Source organism: Cryptotermes secundus, unplaced genomic scaffold (assembly GCF_002891405.2).
Source record: "Cryptotermes secundus unplaced genomic scaffold, Csec_1.0 scaffold80, whole genome shotgun sequence".
NCBI classification, from domain to species: Eukaryota; Metazoa; Arthropoda; class Insecta; order Blattodea; family Kalotermitidae; genus Cryptotermes; species Cryptotermes secundus.
The window spans coordinates 36,846-56,736 of NW_019732856.1; the positions used below are offsets into that span (position 1 = coordinate 36,846).

Genomic DNA, 19,891 nt, shown 5'->3' on the forward strand with positions numbered 1-19,891 from the left:
TGTCTTCATCAAGACTGTGTAACATATCCTCAATGTACTCTAACAGCTCAGTCATATTCACAGATTTATTCATGTATATCTTATTTGGAGATCATAGCCACTAGTCAATGCATCCTCTTCCTTATCATTCTACAAGAAGAACAGTTTAATTAAAAAAAAAGAGTGAGAAGTATTTGCAAAATGTGTATGTGCTTCATCTTGCAAGAAGCACAAGTCTCTGAAGTTAGCATATGACTGTAGTCCAGGTACCCCACACATTCAGAGTCTGCAAGCAGTTCCAATGAGTTACTGTTCCTTAAAACCAACTGAGAAACAGCACTCCATATAGATACTTTATGTTGGTTCAAGAGTTTCACTGACAATGTAAAAAAGTAAAGCAAAGTTAAGCTATCCCTGTACCAGGCCGTGAAGGCCCATAGGGTTGTAAGATGTTGAGGGTCTCACATTATCTAGATAATCGGCTCAAAGATGGCGGTAAGGTTCATTGACAATGTTGCATCTGTTAATGTGACGAGACAGTTCAAAATTTGCTACATCATACCACATTTTTTCATGGCAATATGAGAAGTTCAGAAAATTGCTGGTTGCTATCTGCATCATCTTCAAGAAGTTCATGAACCAAACTTAGACTGAACATTTTTTGTCTTCTGGGATACAACGCCAAATAGTCCAGTGATAGTCAACTGACATCTCAGAAGAACACAACACCTCCATCTTCAGCTCTGCTTCCTGCCTGCTTCATTCTGGTTTCTTCCTTGGATTACTCTTGGATCCTGAAGAGGTAAGCAAGGTGTTCCCCCATAATGATGACTGACCTTCACTAGACTAAATGATGTTATATCCTAGATGCCAGAAGTGTTCATAGCCACTGCTGAGAGAACATCAAATTCGGCAGAACATTTATATCGAGATTGATACTCAGTGTGTTGTACGGATCTTCAAGCAAAGCCCAGTTTTATTATTGCCTTCTCAATTGACTTCCACAGGCTATTAAAATAGCCTGAGCTAAGTGGCTTTCTTATGCCGGTCATGGTAGCCGAGCGATCTAAGGCATGCATTGTCTTTGCTCGCTTGGAAGCCAGGATTGTGGGTTCGAATCCAACTCAGGGCATGGATGTTTGTGTGCGTTTTTCTGTGTTTCTTTACAGGTAGAGGCCTTGTGATGAGCTGATCACTCGCCCAAGGAGTCCTACCATACGCGTAAGATCTAGAAAAACCGAAGTGAACGGAGAAGTTCATGGAGGTAGGCCTAGGCCCACTGGGGCTGTAGTGCCAGGGGGGGGGGAAGTGGCTTTCTTTGTTCTCATACCAACAGGTCTTCCAGTCCTGGGTGCATCAACCACTGATCTTCTGATAATAAACAGGCACCCATCTGGGTGAGACCTGTATCATATGACTTTGCTTCTTCTGTTTAATTCATAAATCTTTTTTAAACCAAACATTCCTTCCTGTATATTAAAGCTTACCACATATTTTGGCAATAATGTATACTATAAAACATGAGGAAACTTGAATACTGATAATGACAAGAAGGGTTACAGCAAAACATGCAAAGACAGAACTGGGAGGGAAAACAGTTTACAGTTAAAATATTTCGGAAATTAAGATTCAGACCAGAAGAAACACTGATTATTTTAATATACAACATATAATTACAGCTAAACAAATGATACTTGCAACAAGACAACAAATTCAGAAAATGCAATATAACGTTCAAAATATAAAATTAATATGGCTGTTTACCTTCCACATTAAGGTAGAAGAAAAGGTATGCCTGTGCTCCAATGCTGGACATGTAGTCAATGAAGTAGGATAAAGCAATGTTGTTCTTGAGCACAACATCCAATGGGAGTGAGAAAAGCTTGGTACCCGGTGTAAGCAGCCGATTCCAGTCGATGTGTGATGGCAGATCTGATAAAAAAATATTCCTCGTTACTACACATCACCTGGTTGGCAATTAACAATGAGACTAATTATTCATAACACTGCCTTATAGATCACTTAACAGCACTGTAGGTCAACTCTAATGAGTTAGTACCCTAACTGCTAGACCACTGAGCCAGCCGCAGAAGTCTAGTGCAGTGTTTCAGAAAGCAAGAGTTACAGCTGAAAAATGTGCCAACATCAAAGATATTGAAATAATTTAATCCTAAATAATATTCTGATAAAAATTATGTCACATTAATTACATAATACAGTATATCAAAAGGAGAGGATGGCCATGGTGTGGGAGGTGGCACAGGGCTGGTGGTTGCATGGTGGCAGCAGTGATGGTTGAAACAGTGTGAGTGGAGATGGTGGTGGCTGGGGTAGTGGTAATGGAGATGGTGCTAATGGCGGCAGCAGTGTCGGATGTGGTAGCGGGAGGTGGAGTTGGCAGCAGTGGTGGTTGCAGTGGAGGTGGTGATGCTATAAGATTTACAAAACGATGATCAAAGATAATATATGTAGAACCTAAGCTAATGAAACACAGGTTATATACAGTTATATAGATTATCGGACGTGGAAATGTATTAGACAATGGTGGAATGTAACTTACCGACCGAGTCAGAGTCTGCCCCTTCCTTGAGACGGTGAAGCCGATTTTCAATCACTTTACGCACGTAAAGGAGAGAGCTGAGCTGTTGCTTCACAGAGGCATCATCCTCTCTGCCAGAGTCTCGTGATCTCTGTGACAAAACAAAGGTGCCAGACAACACTGTATCATTGACTGCCTTTACAAACTAATAAATCATTCATAACTCACAACTCACAAAACTGAATATATAAATAACTGGATGAATGAATTAATAAAGAGAGGGAGACATGGTGGAATATACTGTGACATGTTGGGCAATGGAGGACAAACCCTCCCTCCCCCAGCAGTGACGTGGCAGCTCTGGCCACGGTGACGTAGCCCCCCTGGGCTACATGGCACTGCTTCCTACTATGACGAGGCATGCAATGGGCGGTGACGCAACACAGCGTGAGGCAACAGCAGTGCCGATTACATAACAGGCAAGCGCTGCGACTATATACGGGAACTACACAGCCACAGCAGTCAGTGAAAGTGTATCAGCCGCCGAAGCGCGTTCTCAAGACAGCAGCCTATGAGTTCCAAGTTAGCCGGCAGACAGTTCTCAAGTTCTCAAGGCAGCAGTTAAGAGTTCCAAGTTAGCCAGCAGTTAGTTCTCAAGTTCTCGAGTTATGAGTTACGAGTCAGCCAGGCAGTCAACCAGCATTTGCAGTGTGGTATTTGTGATACTGCCTATGGCAGTAATCGTGGATCTGTAAATTGTGTGATTGTAAGAGCGAATGTGAAATAAAATTCGCTACATCCAGTAAGGCGTGAAGTTATTTGTTGCGTTATACACCCAACACGTGACAATACTTTTGATTCTGCATAAAATGTCCATAAAAATTAATTTCATGCATCCAATTTAATTGATTATTCAGTGACTACTGACTCAGTGAACAGGAAAAATGTGATGGAGCATGAGACTATCAACTTCAGTCTATCTAATATCATGATGAAGAAAGCATGGAGCTCTATTTTCATGGTGTGGTGTTAACAGCAGTACTGGCTTTGGGAAGTGGGGAGAGGGTGGGCAACCATTGGTTATGACTTAAGCACTATTTTGCATGAGATCGCAGGTTTGAGACCAGCTGCAACAAATAAAGATTTTTCTGCTGCCAACCTCAACCTTCACTTTTGTTAAGTCAAATCCAGGCTGGTATCATTAAGAGAAACAATCTAAGCAATATTACTTAGTAACAATGTTCCAACTATAAAAATTAGTACAGCAATGAATAAGATGAAAAAGCAATAACAGATACTGAGTAGGTATGAATTTGGAAGGAAGTGGTTATGGCCTATTTAAAAGTATTATTTACCCACAGATAATAAAAATTGCTAAAACAGAACATACCAAGATAGCTGGTAGCCCAGAAAATGTTTTAACCCAGTACCTTTAGAATACAAATAGAGAATCCTATGCTAGCTGGCATTACCACCACTGACTTACCATTGTGAGTAGCACAATGGATCTCAGAGGACCTCTCTCTGTGTCTATAGGTAGGTACAGATCAGGAAACTCAATAATCCCACAACCAAAGCTTTTGCCGCAACAGTACCTTCTGCATTCAAGAGTGCAGCCATATCTAATCTGCACTGACCAACATTATTTCACGGAGGCTTGAGGTTTTCACAGTGGTGAATATTTAGACTGGTGGCCTTCTTGGTTGTGACACCATGTAGTCTGGTAGGTGGTTATCAATGTTTTGGAGTAACATGCTGCCTCTATTTTCATGGCAGAGTTCTACCCTGAAGACACAGGTGGCATGTTCCACCAAAACATTGGTAACCATCTATCAGATGACATGGTGTCACAAACCAGATGACCAGTCTAAACATTTAAACTAGCTTTTCTGACTATGACACTTATATGTTTCCAAATTCTGATCTGTGGATTAAGTGTCTTACCAACTGAGCAATTTCCCTGCTGACCATATCCCTTGTTGCATTGAGCTCCTCTTGGCTGTCAGTGACTCGCAATGCGGTGAGGAACACATCACTTGTCATAGGAATCTCCTTACACTGCAATATTCACATCAGACATTTTGAAGAGCTATGGGGAGATAAGACATTAAAACTTGTTGGTATACTAAATAACCCATGAAAGTGTATATGCAAACATCCATATTACCTTTGGCATGTCTGTCCATCTGTACAAAACAATTCCATTACAAATGAATAGATTTTGATGAAATTTCATACCTGAAGTCCATATTAACTTTATTAATCACAACTGTTGAAATCAGACAGCACAAACCGTCACATCATATGATTCCCCATATATATGTCTGCATATGTATCAATAATTAGTGACAGAAAAAAATATGTCTGACATACCAATCAACATGATGAAAATTTTATATTACACATACGCTTGTAAATTATAACAATAGCTATCATTATAATAAAGCAGTTTCCATGATTAAATGTTAATGAAGTGCTTTACTTGTGACATACTATACAAATTTCTACTTTCCTATTTTTACAGTGCCACAAAATAGTGAATCTATCTGAGGTTATAAATTGATAATTGTACAGTTCAGTGGACACATTCTCACCACACTAAATATGTCAGAAATAACCTCAAGAAATATGCAAAACTGCCCAGTTTATGAGGTTATATCAGAAAGTTCCTGGACTAGGTGAAAAGAGAAATTTTGGCTTAACTTATTCAATTTTGGTTACCATCTCCTTCAAAATAGTCTCCTTGGTGAGATATACAACAATCCCATCGTTTTTTCCACACTTCAAACGCACTGTGGAAGTCATTTTCCTTAATGTTACCACTTGTGATTCCTTTTGGATGTCAGACACTGTTTCAAAACATTGTCCCTTCAGTTTCATTTTCAATTTCAGAAACAAAGGAAAATTACACGGGGCTAAGTCCAGCAAGCAGGGAGGATAGGGAATGATAAAAATGTTGCTGTTAGTCACAAACTCCGTGGTTTTCAGGGACGTGTGGACAGATGCATTGTTGTGATGAAGGAGCAATGCAGTGCATGTTCAAATTTTCTGTTAAGATCTCCAGGCAAATTCCATAACTAATCCCAACAGTGTCTCTAAGCTCATGGATTGTTCGACAATAGTCTTCACAGATGACTTCTTGAATTTTTTCAACATCTTCTGTTGTTTTGCTGGTGCTTGGTCACCCTGAACGTCCATCATCAACTAACACTCAACTGCCTTCGAAACGTGAATGCCATTCAAATCTGCTATCCAGCTTAAAGAATGTTCTCCAAAAGTCCCACAAAGCATTTCAAGGGTTTTGGTAGCAGATTTACTGAGCTTCATGCAGAAGACATGTTGCTCAATTTTGCCACCCATCATGGATAAAACGAAACATGAAGTCAAAAAAGCACTTGTGTAAATACAATGCATGTTCACAGTAGGGTGTCATGTGGTAGACTGATGCAATAGGCTTGCAAAAGTGTGACCTTGGTCTCCATCTTTTTTCACATAGGCAGTTACAACAATAACAGTCCCGGGAACTTTCCAATACACCTTGTATAATCTGTAGCATACAACAACATGCGCATGCTTGAGCATATATATATATATAGAGGGGTCCAAAAAAATGTACTCTCTCTTTGATAGTCAATATCTTTGGAACAAAATGACATGTAGTTAAAATTCTTGCGTGGAGAGAGAGAGAGAGAGAGAGAAGTGACCACCATCAGTGGCTAAACAGCGTCAATGCCGCTGAACTACTGCGTGAACTACAGCTGTCAGTGTGTCCGGTGTGATGGCTGCACATGACGCTTCAATGGTTTCTCGTAACGCGTTCAGTGTAGCTGGCTTTTGTCGATAAACTTCATCCTTCAAGGTTCCCCATAGGTAGAAGTCAAGAGGTATTAGGTCTGGAGACCGTGGTGGGTACTCAGTAGCACCTCTTCGACCTATCCATCGTCCAGGTAGAGTGTCACCCAAGTACGCCCTGACATCTTGATGGTAGTGAGGTGGAGCAGCATCTTGTTGCAGGTAAAATCTCTCATCTCCAAACGGCTCTCAAATGGCAGGGAAAATTGATGTCTGAAGCATATCGAGATACACCTGACCAGTTACGGTTACTTGTTACTACCTGTGGTCGTCCGGATCTTTGCTTATGCGCATCATGAACAGTACCGTCGGCTTCAAATTTAACCCCAATATGGGCAATTGTTTGACGTATTGGTGACTGAGTTCCAAACTCATTCTGCCATTGTCGTTGTACCTCTTTAATGTTTTTGTACTTCCAGTACCACTTCCATACAGCCTTGCGTTGCTCGAAGAACAACCTTTCAGTCATTGTTGCTGCTGTCTTCTGCTCACAGCGCGCACATGGCATGACACTTACGTGACTCATGTGACCTTCGCCATCTGTTGGGAAAACATTACACTACACTACCGCGCAAGAATTGTAACTACATGTCATTTTGTTCCAAAGATATTGACTATCAAACAGTGAGTACATTTTTTTTGGACCCCTCTGTATATGTAGCTTGTTTATAACCTATTGTCATATTAAATCTTACATACTATCTGCATTGCCCCACTAACTACTGCTATGAAAGCGAAATTTAAATACAGAGTTTGCATGGCCACCATGTTGTTTTAAAACCTACATAAAGGATCTCAATAGAATATTCTATTTTGAACACATATTGCCACACAGCATTTAGACCCCTATATGAAGTTACACTAGGAGTCAGCATAGTGCAGTTGGTATAGCGACTGGCTATGGGCTTGATGACAAAGGGGTCAAAGTTCAAGTTGCAGTAGGGTCAAGAATTTTCTCTTCTCCATGCATTTCAGATCAGCTCTGGGTCCCACCCAGCCTCCTATCCAAATAGGTACTGGGAGCCCTCTCCCCAGGGGTAAAGTGGCCAGGCCATGAAGCTGACCACTCACCTCCAACTAGTGCCAAGGTCAAGAAAGTGTGTATCTATATATCCACTAGCCCATACATCTTCATGGTACAGTGCTTAATTAATTAAGCACAGGGATAACTTTACCTTTATGAAGTTACACTAGTGCTGCTTCAATAACAGAAGTCTGCATGCTTATCATTACAGTATTGTACTTAGAAAGTATAAATACAAGGGCCGTGCTATAGCTCAAGCGGTTACTCGCTGGCTTCCCACCGTGGCGGCCCGGGTTCAATCCCGGGTCTTGTCAGGTGGGCTTTGTGGTGGACAAAGTGGTACTGGGGCAGATTTTCTCTGAGTACTTCAGTTTCCCCTGCCAATCTTCATTCCACCAACTGCTCCACAATCACCCTCACCTATCATCTGGGGCTGGTACAATAGGCCAGAAGTGGCCGCAGTACAAGGGACTTAGTCCCACCCCACTAGCAATAAAAAAAAAGTATAAATACAGGGCAGCCTCCAGTGGCATGATATTCATACCAAACTTCATAAAATCCATCTACTGGTTCCAAGGTTATTAACCTTTATCCTACGGCCCTTTAAACTTAGGTTGTGGCAGCNGGGAGGCTGGGCAAACATACAAATGGGAACACACACTCAAAACCACATGATGGTACCATAAGATTTCCTTTCATCAGAAAATGAAAGTAGCTTGAAAATTCAGATGACAAATTAAGAAATCAAGAGACTTAACTCACTAGCCATATGATGATCTGATTGATGTAATCAGGGTCTGAAATAAGCCCAAACAGTGGTAAGACGACAGTGCTGACTAGAAGTTCCCTCAGTAGGAAGCGCAATGGTTTGCAATGGAAGTCATCCACAGGGAGCAACAGGAACAGCAAGACTTCACTCACATCCTGCAGGTACTCTGCAAGTGGTACCATTAAAAATGAGCAGCTACAGTCTTGCTAGCAAAGACAGAAGGATATTATTATTAGGGAAACAAGTGACAGAATATGAGAGAGTGCGAGAGAGCAGTAAGCCAGTGAGCAGTAAGTTAGTTTTTAGTTTGGCTGGTAAAATGTGAAAGGCTAAATTTAAATAAGGCCGATTCTGTGCTCTGAATGATTAAGTAATGAACTAACTACTCACGTCTCTCGCTGTCTTTCTCTGTGCAGACTAGATCATGACACAGCAGGTTGTCCTCCATGGTGACCTCCAGGTCAAAGAACAATGTCTCTAAGTCAACAGGAGGCTTGACTCCGCTGGATGGATTATTTGTTATTCCCATGCTACTTTCACTAGTAACAGGTGCAGATGATTCCACTTGTCTACCAGCTGAACTACTACGCTCCCCTCTCTTTGAATCTAAACCAACATACAATAAACACATTTAAATCAATGAGACTAGTGGATTCTTGAAAACACTAGTCATCTTAAAATACTGGCAACACAGATGTATGTTCACCTTCATTTGTTGACAACAGTGATGTCAGTGCAGTTCAAAATCTAATTTGCTGGACTAACATCCATAACCTTCTATGGAGAATGTTAAAAAAAAAAGGTATCCCTGTAACAGGCCATGGAGGCCCATACTGTTGTGAGAAGTCAATGCTCCCATAATTTCCAGACAATTGGCTCACAGATGGTGATGAGGCTCTCAGCCTTACACACCAGCTGCCCTCTAGCCCCAGGAAGATTCCTGGTACATATTTCTATTACAGGCTGAGTCGACCTCAGGGCCATAGTGCAGCTAGAAGGATTAGGTCAATTGAAAAATCCAATGACTTCAAAGGGAATCTAAAAATGACCTTCCGGCTTGTAGCATAGTGCCTCAACCAACTGCACTACCACGTTCCCCCTATTCAGAGTAGGAATTCGAAAGAAGCAATGCTTGAATTTTCATCTTAATTAACAACCTTTAGTGTAGGTTAATTAAAACTAAGTACATGTTACTGTCTCATCACCAAAATGCAGGGCAAAATCATGATAGAAAGATAGGAAAGAGATGTTTTGAAAATGTGGCACAATTCAGATATTTGGGAGCGATAACAGAACAAAACCTGATTCAGGAGGAAATTAAGAGACTGAAGTTGGGTAATGCTTGCTACCATTCAGTCCAGAACTCTGTCTTCTCGTCTGTTGTCCAAAAACATAAAAATTAGAATATACATAACTATAATTTTGCCTGTGGTTCTGTATGGGTGTGAATCTTGGTCTCTGACATTAAGGAAGGAACACAGACCAAGGGTGTTTGAGAACAAGGTGTTGAGGAGAATATTTGGACCGAAGAGAGATGAAGAGACAGGAGGTTGGAGAAAACTGCATAATGAGGAGCTTCATAAATTGCAGTCTTCTCCAAGAATAATTAGAATGATCAAGTCAAGGAGGAAGAGGTGGGCAGGGCATGTAGCACAAATGGGGGAGATGAGGAATGCATATATGATATTGGTGGGAAAGCCAGAAGAAAAGAGACCACTGGGAAGACCAAGGCATAGGTTGGTGGACAATATTGAAATGGATCTTAGAGAGACAGGATGGGATGGTATTGGATTGATCTGGCTCAGGATATGGAGCAGTGGAGGGCTCTTGCAAACACAGTAATGAACCTTCGAGTTCCACAAAATGCTGGTTAAATTCTTGAGTACCTGCAGAATTGGCGGCTCCTCCAGAAGGGCTCAGCTTCATGAGTAAGTAAGTGTAGGTTAATTATACAAAGTTTTATTAATATCAGAAAAACAATTTGAGAACTGAATCAGGTAACAAGATTTTCATCTCTGTCTGCTGGCAACATGTCAACTGGTGTGACTAAAAAATTGTAAGGCAACTTTTAGGTCAGAATTCCTGTCCCAAATACCATAAGTTCCAATTCCAGGCTTTTCATATATTTATTACAGGAAGTACATGAAATGAATGCACAATAGGGAAGGTTTGTCTATCAGTCCACATGATTCATCAGTGAAACTAATGAACAAATTTCAACTAAATATCACATATCAAAAGTTATTGTCAAATTTTATTTCAGTATATGTCAGCCTAGCATGATCCTTCATTACATCATCACTGGTATTACAGATTAATTTCATGACCCGACCTGGTTACATGGATTACAGTTCCATCTTTTGTCAGACATTCTTTTGTACCTTCTATCCTTTGATTTATACTGAGAAAGCAGCTTCAATACACAGTTTTCGAGCATTCTTTCCAAATGTTATATCTGTCCTTTTGTGTAACTTCTTTACTATATCATTATATTCTCAGCGCATCAGATTTTCTGAGAAGTAGTGGGTCTGGAACAGGGTCCATTCAGCTTCGTGAGGATAACTGAGGGGCAATTTGAAGGAAATAGCGGGTACGGTCTAGAAAACCGAAATAAACGGCCATGGAGATTCATTGTACTGACCACACAATGCCCTCTATCTGCTAAAGTTGGAACTAACTTCGCTGTCAAGCAGCAGTCACTCAGTTGGTATAGTGTGCTTGCAGACTAAAACCATGGAGTCAATTCCAGTTCTCCGTCTTCATTACATTTATGCTCTGTCACTGTTATCCTGCAGGGATATACATTTCTGTTGTCTCACTTTTATCATTCCCTCCTCCACTAACATCAAACTTTTGGATCCATATAAAAGCATAAGAACTCTAAAAAAGGTTTGCTTTTGACATTTCCTTTATAGTGTTCACTTTAAAGTTCCATAAAATTGTTGAAATCTATGAAGTATTATTATCTCTCATGGCCTACATTAGAGCCTGAATAACTTGAACTCCTCAAATGTCCAAAGCCTCATTTTATCTGAGAAATTACTGCTCTTTTACTCTCTTTCCCTCTAACTCTGTTAGTTCTCTTCTGTGGTGGAACTTTTCATATCATATTAATTAATTATATTATGCAGTTCATTAGTGGCTCTCTGGATTTTCTCCTTGCAAATACAAGTATATTTCTGCCATTTTTTTGCAAAACTGTCACTATATACTCCTACTTTATGTGATGCTTACATAAAATTCATCTCTGTACAAAAGACTGATACAAATACGAACCACAGATGTCAGTGAGAACTACAACTTTTATTTACAATGAGCTATGTAAAATCACATGGAATGTACTTGGAAAATATGTGCATCCCACTGGATATACCTTTCTATTCTTGTCTGACCTTTGTGTTGAACTCTGCGGAAATCCCTTAATCAAGCAAATATCTATTACTGCTGAAACAAAGATTCTGTACCATGAAGCATCTTACCTGACTCTGTAGTTCCTGCTGTTGACATGGAGGGTCGAATTTCTGAAGAAGGCTGCTGTTTGTGTCTTGACCTTTGCTGTTTCATCTTTGCACGTGCTTGACGAAACAACCGTAGATGTGAGGCAGCATCATCAACCAATCGAGTTGTGAGATATGGAATCCAATCTACTTCTTTCATTCTGTTAACATGCACATTATAAAAACCTACATATTTGGGGTAAAGGTACCCAATTCATGCAGCAGCTGTGTTCCAAAGAAAGGTTGCAAAGGCTGAAATTGCATAAATCAAACATATTTTCTCCTTGTCCCCTCATGTTCCTACTCCAGCACCCAAACAATACCCTATTACCCCTTCTCCTTGCATCTCTTAATTGGTCAGGAAGAAATTCACATTATATCTAGTGCTATTGATCGAAATCAGTCTAAATTAGGTGACTGCATTAAAATGAAACAGCATTTCTGAAACTTGCATATAATGAGGAGACCCTATATTTACAATTTACCCATTCCAGATGAAATAAAGAAAAGAATCTCTGCCAGGAATTTACTGTGGCCAGCCAGCCTGTAGCTCTACCAAATAGGATTTGTAATGTATATTTATTTAATACAATTTTAAAACCAGTGACAAATAAGTGTTTTAATTATGGATCTCAATCAATATCAAATACCATATTAATATCATATCATTTTATCCTTTTAGGGTTTTCTAACCCCTTGGTGTAGTTTCACACAGATGATGAACCCAAGAACCTTACTGAGATACTGTAATATAATGCTTCATCAATTTACATTTTTAGTGAATACAATTCTGACTGAAGAGTTCTGAAGATGGTTACACTTCCTTAGTGCTTCCAGGAAAGCATAAACTAAGTGACAAAGATGACATAGATGATACTACAACACATGAAAATGTACAGATGCAAATAGGAGGGCTGCCATGAAAATCTTGGCAGGATATCGGAAACATATAACATTAGATGCCAAATGCAATTGCAGTATTTCTGCATTATAGTTTAATACTAGTAACGTGGACAATGCTGGAGTACTTCAAATTATTTTTTCATATTCCTCACATCCAACACACGTGATCAAAACCCAAGATAGTAGAGGACACTAACAAATTTGATGCATGGTAACAAATCCAAAAAAGTGTCACTCCATTCACATTTTGCTCCAGGACCATAAATTGGCAAAATGTTACACTGAACAAGACTGATGTTATTCTAATCTTATTAAGAGAGAACAGAATTTTAGAGACTCCAATACAGGGGTTAGAACATGGCAAGAGCAAATCTGCTATTCAAACTCGTTTTTGTGAAATGATATCCCTCCTAATTTCAATCTGAAGAAATCAAATGAGGTAGAGGGGAAAGAGCAGTATTGTGCTGAAATCAAAAATAGGTTGCCAGCTTTGGTAAACTTAGACACTGAGGCAGATAGTAATAGAGCATGGGAAACTATTAGAGAGAATATAAAACTTTCTGTCAAAGATAACGTAGGTTACTACAAATTGAAGCATAAGCCATGGTTCGATAAAAGACGCTCAAAATTGCCAGATAAAAGGAAACAAGCCAAACTGCAGCGGTTACAGGATCCAAGTGAAATAAATGGGGATAAATTGAACAATATAAGACGTGAAGCCAGAAGGCATTTCAGGAGTAAAAGGAGGGAATATCTGAAAGACAAAATTAATGAGCTTGCAATAAACAGTAACAACATCAGAGACATGTATAGAAGGTTTACCAACCTAGAAGTAACTTAGTGAAGGATAGGAAACCAATTTACAAGAAGGCCAATAAAACTGTAGTAATTATCATGGAATATCACTGTTAACAATTTCATTCAAAATTATACAATATCCTTTCTCATAACTAACTAATTAATTTCATGGAGCTGAGTCAAGGAAATGAAATTGGCAGGCATGAGGCAAGAATGGAGGCGAAGAGGAATGCACAGAATATATTGACGGGAAAGCCAGAAGGAAAAAGACCACTAATAAGACCATGATATAGGTGGGTGGATAATGTTAAAATGGATCTTACAGAGACAAGATGAGGTGGTATGGACTGCAGTGATCTGGCTAAGGACAGGGACTAGTGGAGGGCTCTTGTGAACATGGTAATAAACCTTCAGGTTCCATAAAATGCTGGGAAGTTCTTCAGTTCCTGCCCAACTGGCAGCTCCTCAAGAACGGCTCATCTCCATGAGTTAGTTAAATATCCATGGTAATACTGGAGCTTATTAACAAGATTTTCTTTCTTTGTGCTGATAATTTCACACATGAAAATCAAGGTCCTGCTAAATGTTTAAAACTTATTCCATTCTTCAACCCTTGAGCAAAAATTCTGGAATGTGTGTTTTTCAAACCCAGATATTTCCAGAGATGAATATTTCACTATGTGAAAATACCAGATGTCTTATACATAACATATCCTTCTAACTCTGTCAAGTTTGGCATAAAATCTTGAGACCTCTGTGACCGCAATACAGAATATATATAGCCTTCCCAATCTATACATGACAAGACATCACACTGTCCATCCAGTTAATGAATTATGACAAAAATAAAACTCCAGCAATACTGACAAAACCTATGGAACCTCCAGTGGGTTACAATTACACAGTCAAAATGGGTCATTTTTATGTTTCTCTAGAGTTAATATTTTTCCTAATATCAAACATACTGTTTTAGCACCTTATATTTCAAAACAAAAAAATATCCTTCCCTTAGTGGAAAACAAATGAGCTGAAAAAAAAGGAGAACTGTTTGGTAAACATTCAAGAAATGTATGATGGGAAGTCATAATGTTTTAATTATCACCATGAGAAAATCACAATTCCAAAATATCGTTCTATATAGGAGATAACCCATTTCCTGAGCTTGCAGAACAGTCAAATTTTCCCGTGCCAAGTGGACAGAGAAGGGGCAGAAGCAAAATGGTGATGTCAATTGAGAACATGAAGGCTCGTGCTGTGATAGTTCCTACATTTATAAGGGATGTCTGCCAAGGAGATCCACGACCAAATGACCACTGTGTATCAACAAGGTGTACCATCATATGACACGGAGGTCAGGTGGAAGAGGTGCTTTCACTGTGGACAGGCAAACGTCGATGATGAACCAAACTGGAAGACCATCTCTCAGTGAGTAACCGGGAATTGCGGTACAGGCGGAAGCTTGGAATTTCTAACCGCCTGATCATGATGGATTATTGCTGGGTCTATCATTATGACCCTGAAACAAATTAAATGAGCAAGCAGTGGAAACATACAGACTCACCACCACTAAAGAAGGCCAAATCCCAGCCACTGTCAGGAAAGGTAATGTTGAGCGTGTTCTGGGATCGGCGGAGTGTCATCATGACTGACTACATGCAAAATGAGCGTCACCATCAGTGGTGAGTACTACCGGAACCTTCTGAGAAAATTACAGGAGGAAATCAAGAAAAAGCGACACGGAATGCTGGGAAAAGGTGTGCGACTTCTTCATGACAATGCACCGACTCATGCTGCTCATGCTACGATGACACTTGCTGCCAGTTTGGGATATGAAATTTTCCCCCATCCACCATATTCACTAGACCTGGCACCGATGGACTTCTTCCTCTTTCCACGGCTAAAGAAGCCACTTCCTGGTAAGCCATCCCAAGACAATGATGTCATTTCTGCAGTGGAGGACTTCCTAAACAGTGAAAATGAGACCTTCTACGATCAAGGTATCCAGCAGCTAATGCATCATTAGGGAAAATGTGTGGCCTTGCAGGGGCACATGTAGAGAAGGACTAACTCACAATTTCTTGCACCTGTGTCTCTGTTTCTTCTGGGTGATAATTAACATTTTTTTATTTCCCCATGTAGAATGATATGGCTTGAAAAGAAGAGCGTGACAATGACCTCCAATGGCATGTAGAATTTTTGCTTTCCTTCAGCTTAGATTAAAAATATGCTGAGACTATACCAAGCAGTATCTTATAACCAGCACAATGACTAATTTTTATACAAAGCCAGATGGTTCTTCTATGACAAAAGCATGGTAAGGCTAGCATGAAGTAGCAGCAAAATATGAAGGAAGATGATAGGAAGGTTTGACTATTTATTGTAATCATACATAACACTGCAAAATCCAAGAATATCACATACAAACAGGTGGGGTCACAGTCACCTGACCATTTAAGAGTGAAATTATCCACAGACACCTGATTACTTATGATTGTATATTTAGTTCTTTACATTGGCTGTGTACTTTACCTTCCAGCAAAAGTGATGATAACCTTCTGGGCAGTCTGCCTGATCTCATGAGGAAACTCCTCGTTGGCACTAAGTCGATCATACCAGGGTGAAACATAATCACGAAGCACATAACCAATTATCTCTTGAAGTGACTCATCAATCACTTGTGAGCCAGTGAGGCGGCGATCAGCTTTACATGATGGCTGGGGTGCTTCCACAAGCTGCACCACCTGTTAGTCATACATTACTGTTACTAACCCACCAAAACAAGAAAGTGTCAAAAATACAGAATGTCAATGTAGCAGGACAGCCATTTATTCAGTTCTAAACAAAATCAAAACCACAACAAAAAATTTCTATAATTTAGACAAGAACAAGATTCACCTAAAACATTAATTAAGAATTCTAATTTGAAATTATTTGTATAACAGACAAGTTCCAATCTCATGTTGAACCTGTTATGGTCTTTTTTGGGGAGGTCACAAAAATGAAGTAAATCTCACCTTACTTAGTCCAGGTTTGTAAGACTCTTGCCTAGAACGGTATACAGCTGTGTAGTATTTCTGTGAGGAGTCTGAATGCTTCAGATATAAGAATGTAAGACCTCTGGAAACAAAACTGTAGTTATAAGACTACCATCAACAGTGCTCACATGCAAAAAATGTAATGTACTAAACACATTCCCTGAAATAAGCACAATATACTTGAGAAAAATTAATGGGTACATTACACTTTCATGCTTTGATGTTATTAATGAACCCCAATAATAGGGGAGCCAAGATAGTGTAGTCAGTATAATGACTGGCTACAGTCTGGAAGACTGAGAGGTTGGAGTTCGAGTCCTGGTAGGGTCAAAAATTTTCCCTTCTCCACATCATTCAGACCAGCTCTGGGGTCCACCCATCCTCCGATTCAAAGGGTAATAGGGGTTCTTTCCCCTGGGGTAAAGCGGCCAGGGCATGGGGCTGACCACTCACCTCCAACTAGTGCCGAAGTCAAGAAAATGTGGATCTATACATCCACTCCTACATACGCCTTCATGGTGTAGTGCTTAATTAGTTAAGCAAAAGGGACAGCTTAAATACACTTATATATTTATGGCATAGTTTGCCTGAGGAGAAGAATGAGAACTGAAACACTTATAACAAGTACAGTTTTACTTATTTCAGGCTTTCATGGTGGTTAATTATTAATTTTGATTATGTTCTTGGGTTGTTACATCATGTGGCCATGGGAAATGCTGCCTCCAGTCTACACACATCAACACTGAAGACGGAGGAAGCATGTACCTCTGAAATGTCAGCAACATGAGACATAACCACATGACATAACCCAAGAACAGAATCAACAAAAATAAGTGCTGTTTTGTTACGATGAAAACAACCACAAAGATATTCCTGTACTCTCAAAACCCCTGAGCAGTGCACAATAGATCATACGTAGGATTGTTTCTAAAAATCATAAAGTTTCAGGCCAGACAGACACTTACCCAACCAAAAACACAGGAACTGATACAGACATGGTGACACACCACCACAGTCCAAAGGTTGTGAGACAGAGTACAAGTATGAGCCCTACCCAAGCCAGCAGTGACACATTCATCTGAAACAATAATTGTAATGAATCGGACAAACATGAAAACTTCAAGTCTTCAGACCACTTCATCAGGGCATAACAACCCACTCAGCAACCTGCAGCTGGGGGCATTAGTAGCTTATATAAACATAAATATATTGCAACAACAACTGGACAACTTTGCAGAGATGACAGCTTTAATAAAAAGTTGATAAAAACAATAAACAGCTCTAACACCTACTTTTATAGCCTTCAGAACACCAGCAGTCTATGATCACATTCAAACTACATCTAGTGATTCTGAATCATCTTTTATCAAAATTCTATACTGCGGATTGTTGATTTGGATTTTTATACTCAGAGTATCATACAGATCATAATTCTGGGTTTAAACCAACCCAAATTCAGCAATGAAGTAGAAATGAGGTTCCTTTCAGAGCTATTGCTGGTTACAGGCAGGCTCATCACATTATAAATAAAACAACTAGAAAATAACTCAGTATACCCCAACATCCTATGCAAAACAGGCACATAAATGTTAAATAGGTTACACTATGAGGGAAGGCAGTGGGGGATGTAATTTCATAGCATGAGTACAAACAAGAGAGAAGAGAACACAAGAATCCCATAAATGAAGGAACGATTAATTCTGAACACAATGTTTAAACTAGGTAAGACTAATCCACTACATATTTTATAATACATGTCTAAGAGCAGAATTTGTCAAACTTACAACCAGTAATTTGCTGTACTGTTCTGAAAAAGGAAACATATGTTTCTACTAGAGGCAATAATATGCAGTGGAAATGTCTTGGATCTCAAGAAGCAAAAAATAAAACAGAAAATTGTACACAGTGACAAAAGATGCAGATTTAAGGGTCAGACCTGCTGACCTGGTTTATAAATTAATAGTACAGCAACAGTTCCTTTATTATAATCTTAGTTAATTTTGCAATTCACAGATGGATGAATTGGCTGGGGTTAAATAGGTAGAATGTTTGGCTACCATTCGTATCCAAAGCAAAATCTGAATTTAGTCACATGTGCAGGGTTATGTAAGGCAGGATACTTAATCTGCTAAAGAAGCCAAGTCTCGGTACCTCAGAAGACACCGGAAGTCCCAGATATATATTACTTATGGTCTGCTCTTAGACTAAAGATCCAAACACCACAGCTGAGGTTGAAGCATCATCTGTGATGTGGTTTCACATTCCACCAAATTCGTTTCTATTTAGAAAAATAAAAAAATAGTATGCGACTGGAGTCCTGAGGTTCATATTGATAAACGTGAATACATTACGTTGGTTATAATTGTAAATGTATGCGACTGGAGTCCTGGGGTTCATATTGATAAACGTGAATACATTACGTTGGTTATAATTGTAAATGTATGCGACTGGAGTCCTGGGGTTCATATTGATAAACGTGAATACATTACGTTGGTTATAATTGTAAATGTATGCGACTGGAGTCCTGGGGTTCATATTGATAAACGTGAATACATTACGTTGGTTATAATTGTAAATGGATGCTGTAGGTCTACGAATTTTCCACAGTAAAGGAATATGTACTGTTTTGAAAACACTGACACTAGCCAAATGGTGCCACGAGCTGTGATTAACAGAAACTTTTCCATGTTAGAAAAATCTTGCATGACCGGTTACTATATTTACTCATATTAGCAAGGTTACACCTTCTGTCCTTCATGACCAGAAACTGGATCACGTATGACTTTAATGGGAACCGAATTATGACTTCCATTCGTGGTCGATTAGATCAGCATCATTTTCTGTAGATAAATTTAAATGGTAATACACCAAAGCGCTTTCTCCAACGATTGGGAATTCTGAATTTGTCACTCACTAAGAGCAGGCGGCAGTTCCTTCGAGATCACTATGCTAACTAGACACTACATAACCACTGTGATGAAAACATGCTTACGTCTCGTCACGTAATTCACAACTATTAAAAAATTAATAATCATATTAGAATTAATAAATCTGAAACCGCAGCACTCATTATCAGCCGACCAGTCCTACTTCGACGACGTTCGACGACTGCTTCTTTTTCCAATTGCTCTTAGTTCGTTCACAATGGACAAGATAGCGCGACAATAACCATTAGTGCTGCGATCTCTTAGCATTAATATGAGCTTTGATATATTATGCGCGCGCGCTTTATGCGTATGAAATACCTTTGTATGAAACAAAGAGTCGTATAAATATAGAACGCCTGTGCCCAATGATATTCACTGAGAAGACGCAAGAAATATAAGTACAGTCTCATAATACAGATTCTAGTTCATACCTTGACAATGCATAAACGAATGCTTTTGTTTCGCCATATACATTAGATTAGCACGAGTACATACATGCAAAGCCCTGTCTTCTGGGATATAATGCGGTGTTGCTTGCTACCTCCTTCACGCTGATTTTTGCTTGGCT

The 19,891-nt window shown here is 39.5% G+C and overlaps 1 protein-coding gene across 2 annotated transcripts in view; it reads right to left on the minus strand.

Moving 5' to 3' along the window:
• The window catches only part of LOC111867743 (sorting nexin-13), a 52,576-nt gene extending 33,072 nt beyond the window's left edge, over nt 1-19,504 (minus strand). For both annotated transcript variants that reach the window (XM_033752797.1, XM_023857862.2), the window contains exons 1-10: nt 19,389-19,504; nt 17,362-17,474; nt 16,376-16,478; nt 15,891-16,102; nt 11,643-11,821; nt 8,554-8,769; nt 8,157-8,329; nt 4,463-4,576; nt 2,540-2,669; nt 1,744-1,911 (exon numbers count right to left, since the gene is read on the minus strand). In XM_033752797.1, coding sequence (XP_033608688.1) covers nt 1,744-1,911; nt 2,540-2,669; nt 4,463-4,576; nt 8,157-8,329; nt 8,554-8,769; nt 11,643-11,821; nt 15,891-16,102; nt 16,376-16,478; nt 17,362-17,474 — 1,408 coding nt within the window. In that variant the 5' untranslated portion in view covers nt 19,389-19,504. The remainder of the gene's footprint in view (nt 1-1,743; nt 1,912-2,539; nt 2,670-4,462; nt 4,577-8,156; nt 8,330-8,553; nt 8,770-11,642; nt 11,822-15,890; nt 16,103-16,375; nt 16,479-17,361; nt 17,475-19,388) is intronic.
• Nucleotides 19,505-19,891: the final 387 nt, after the last annotated feature.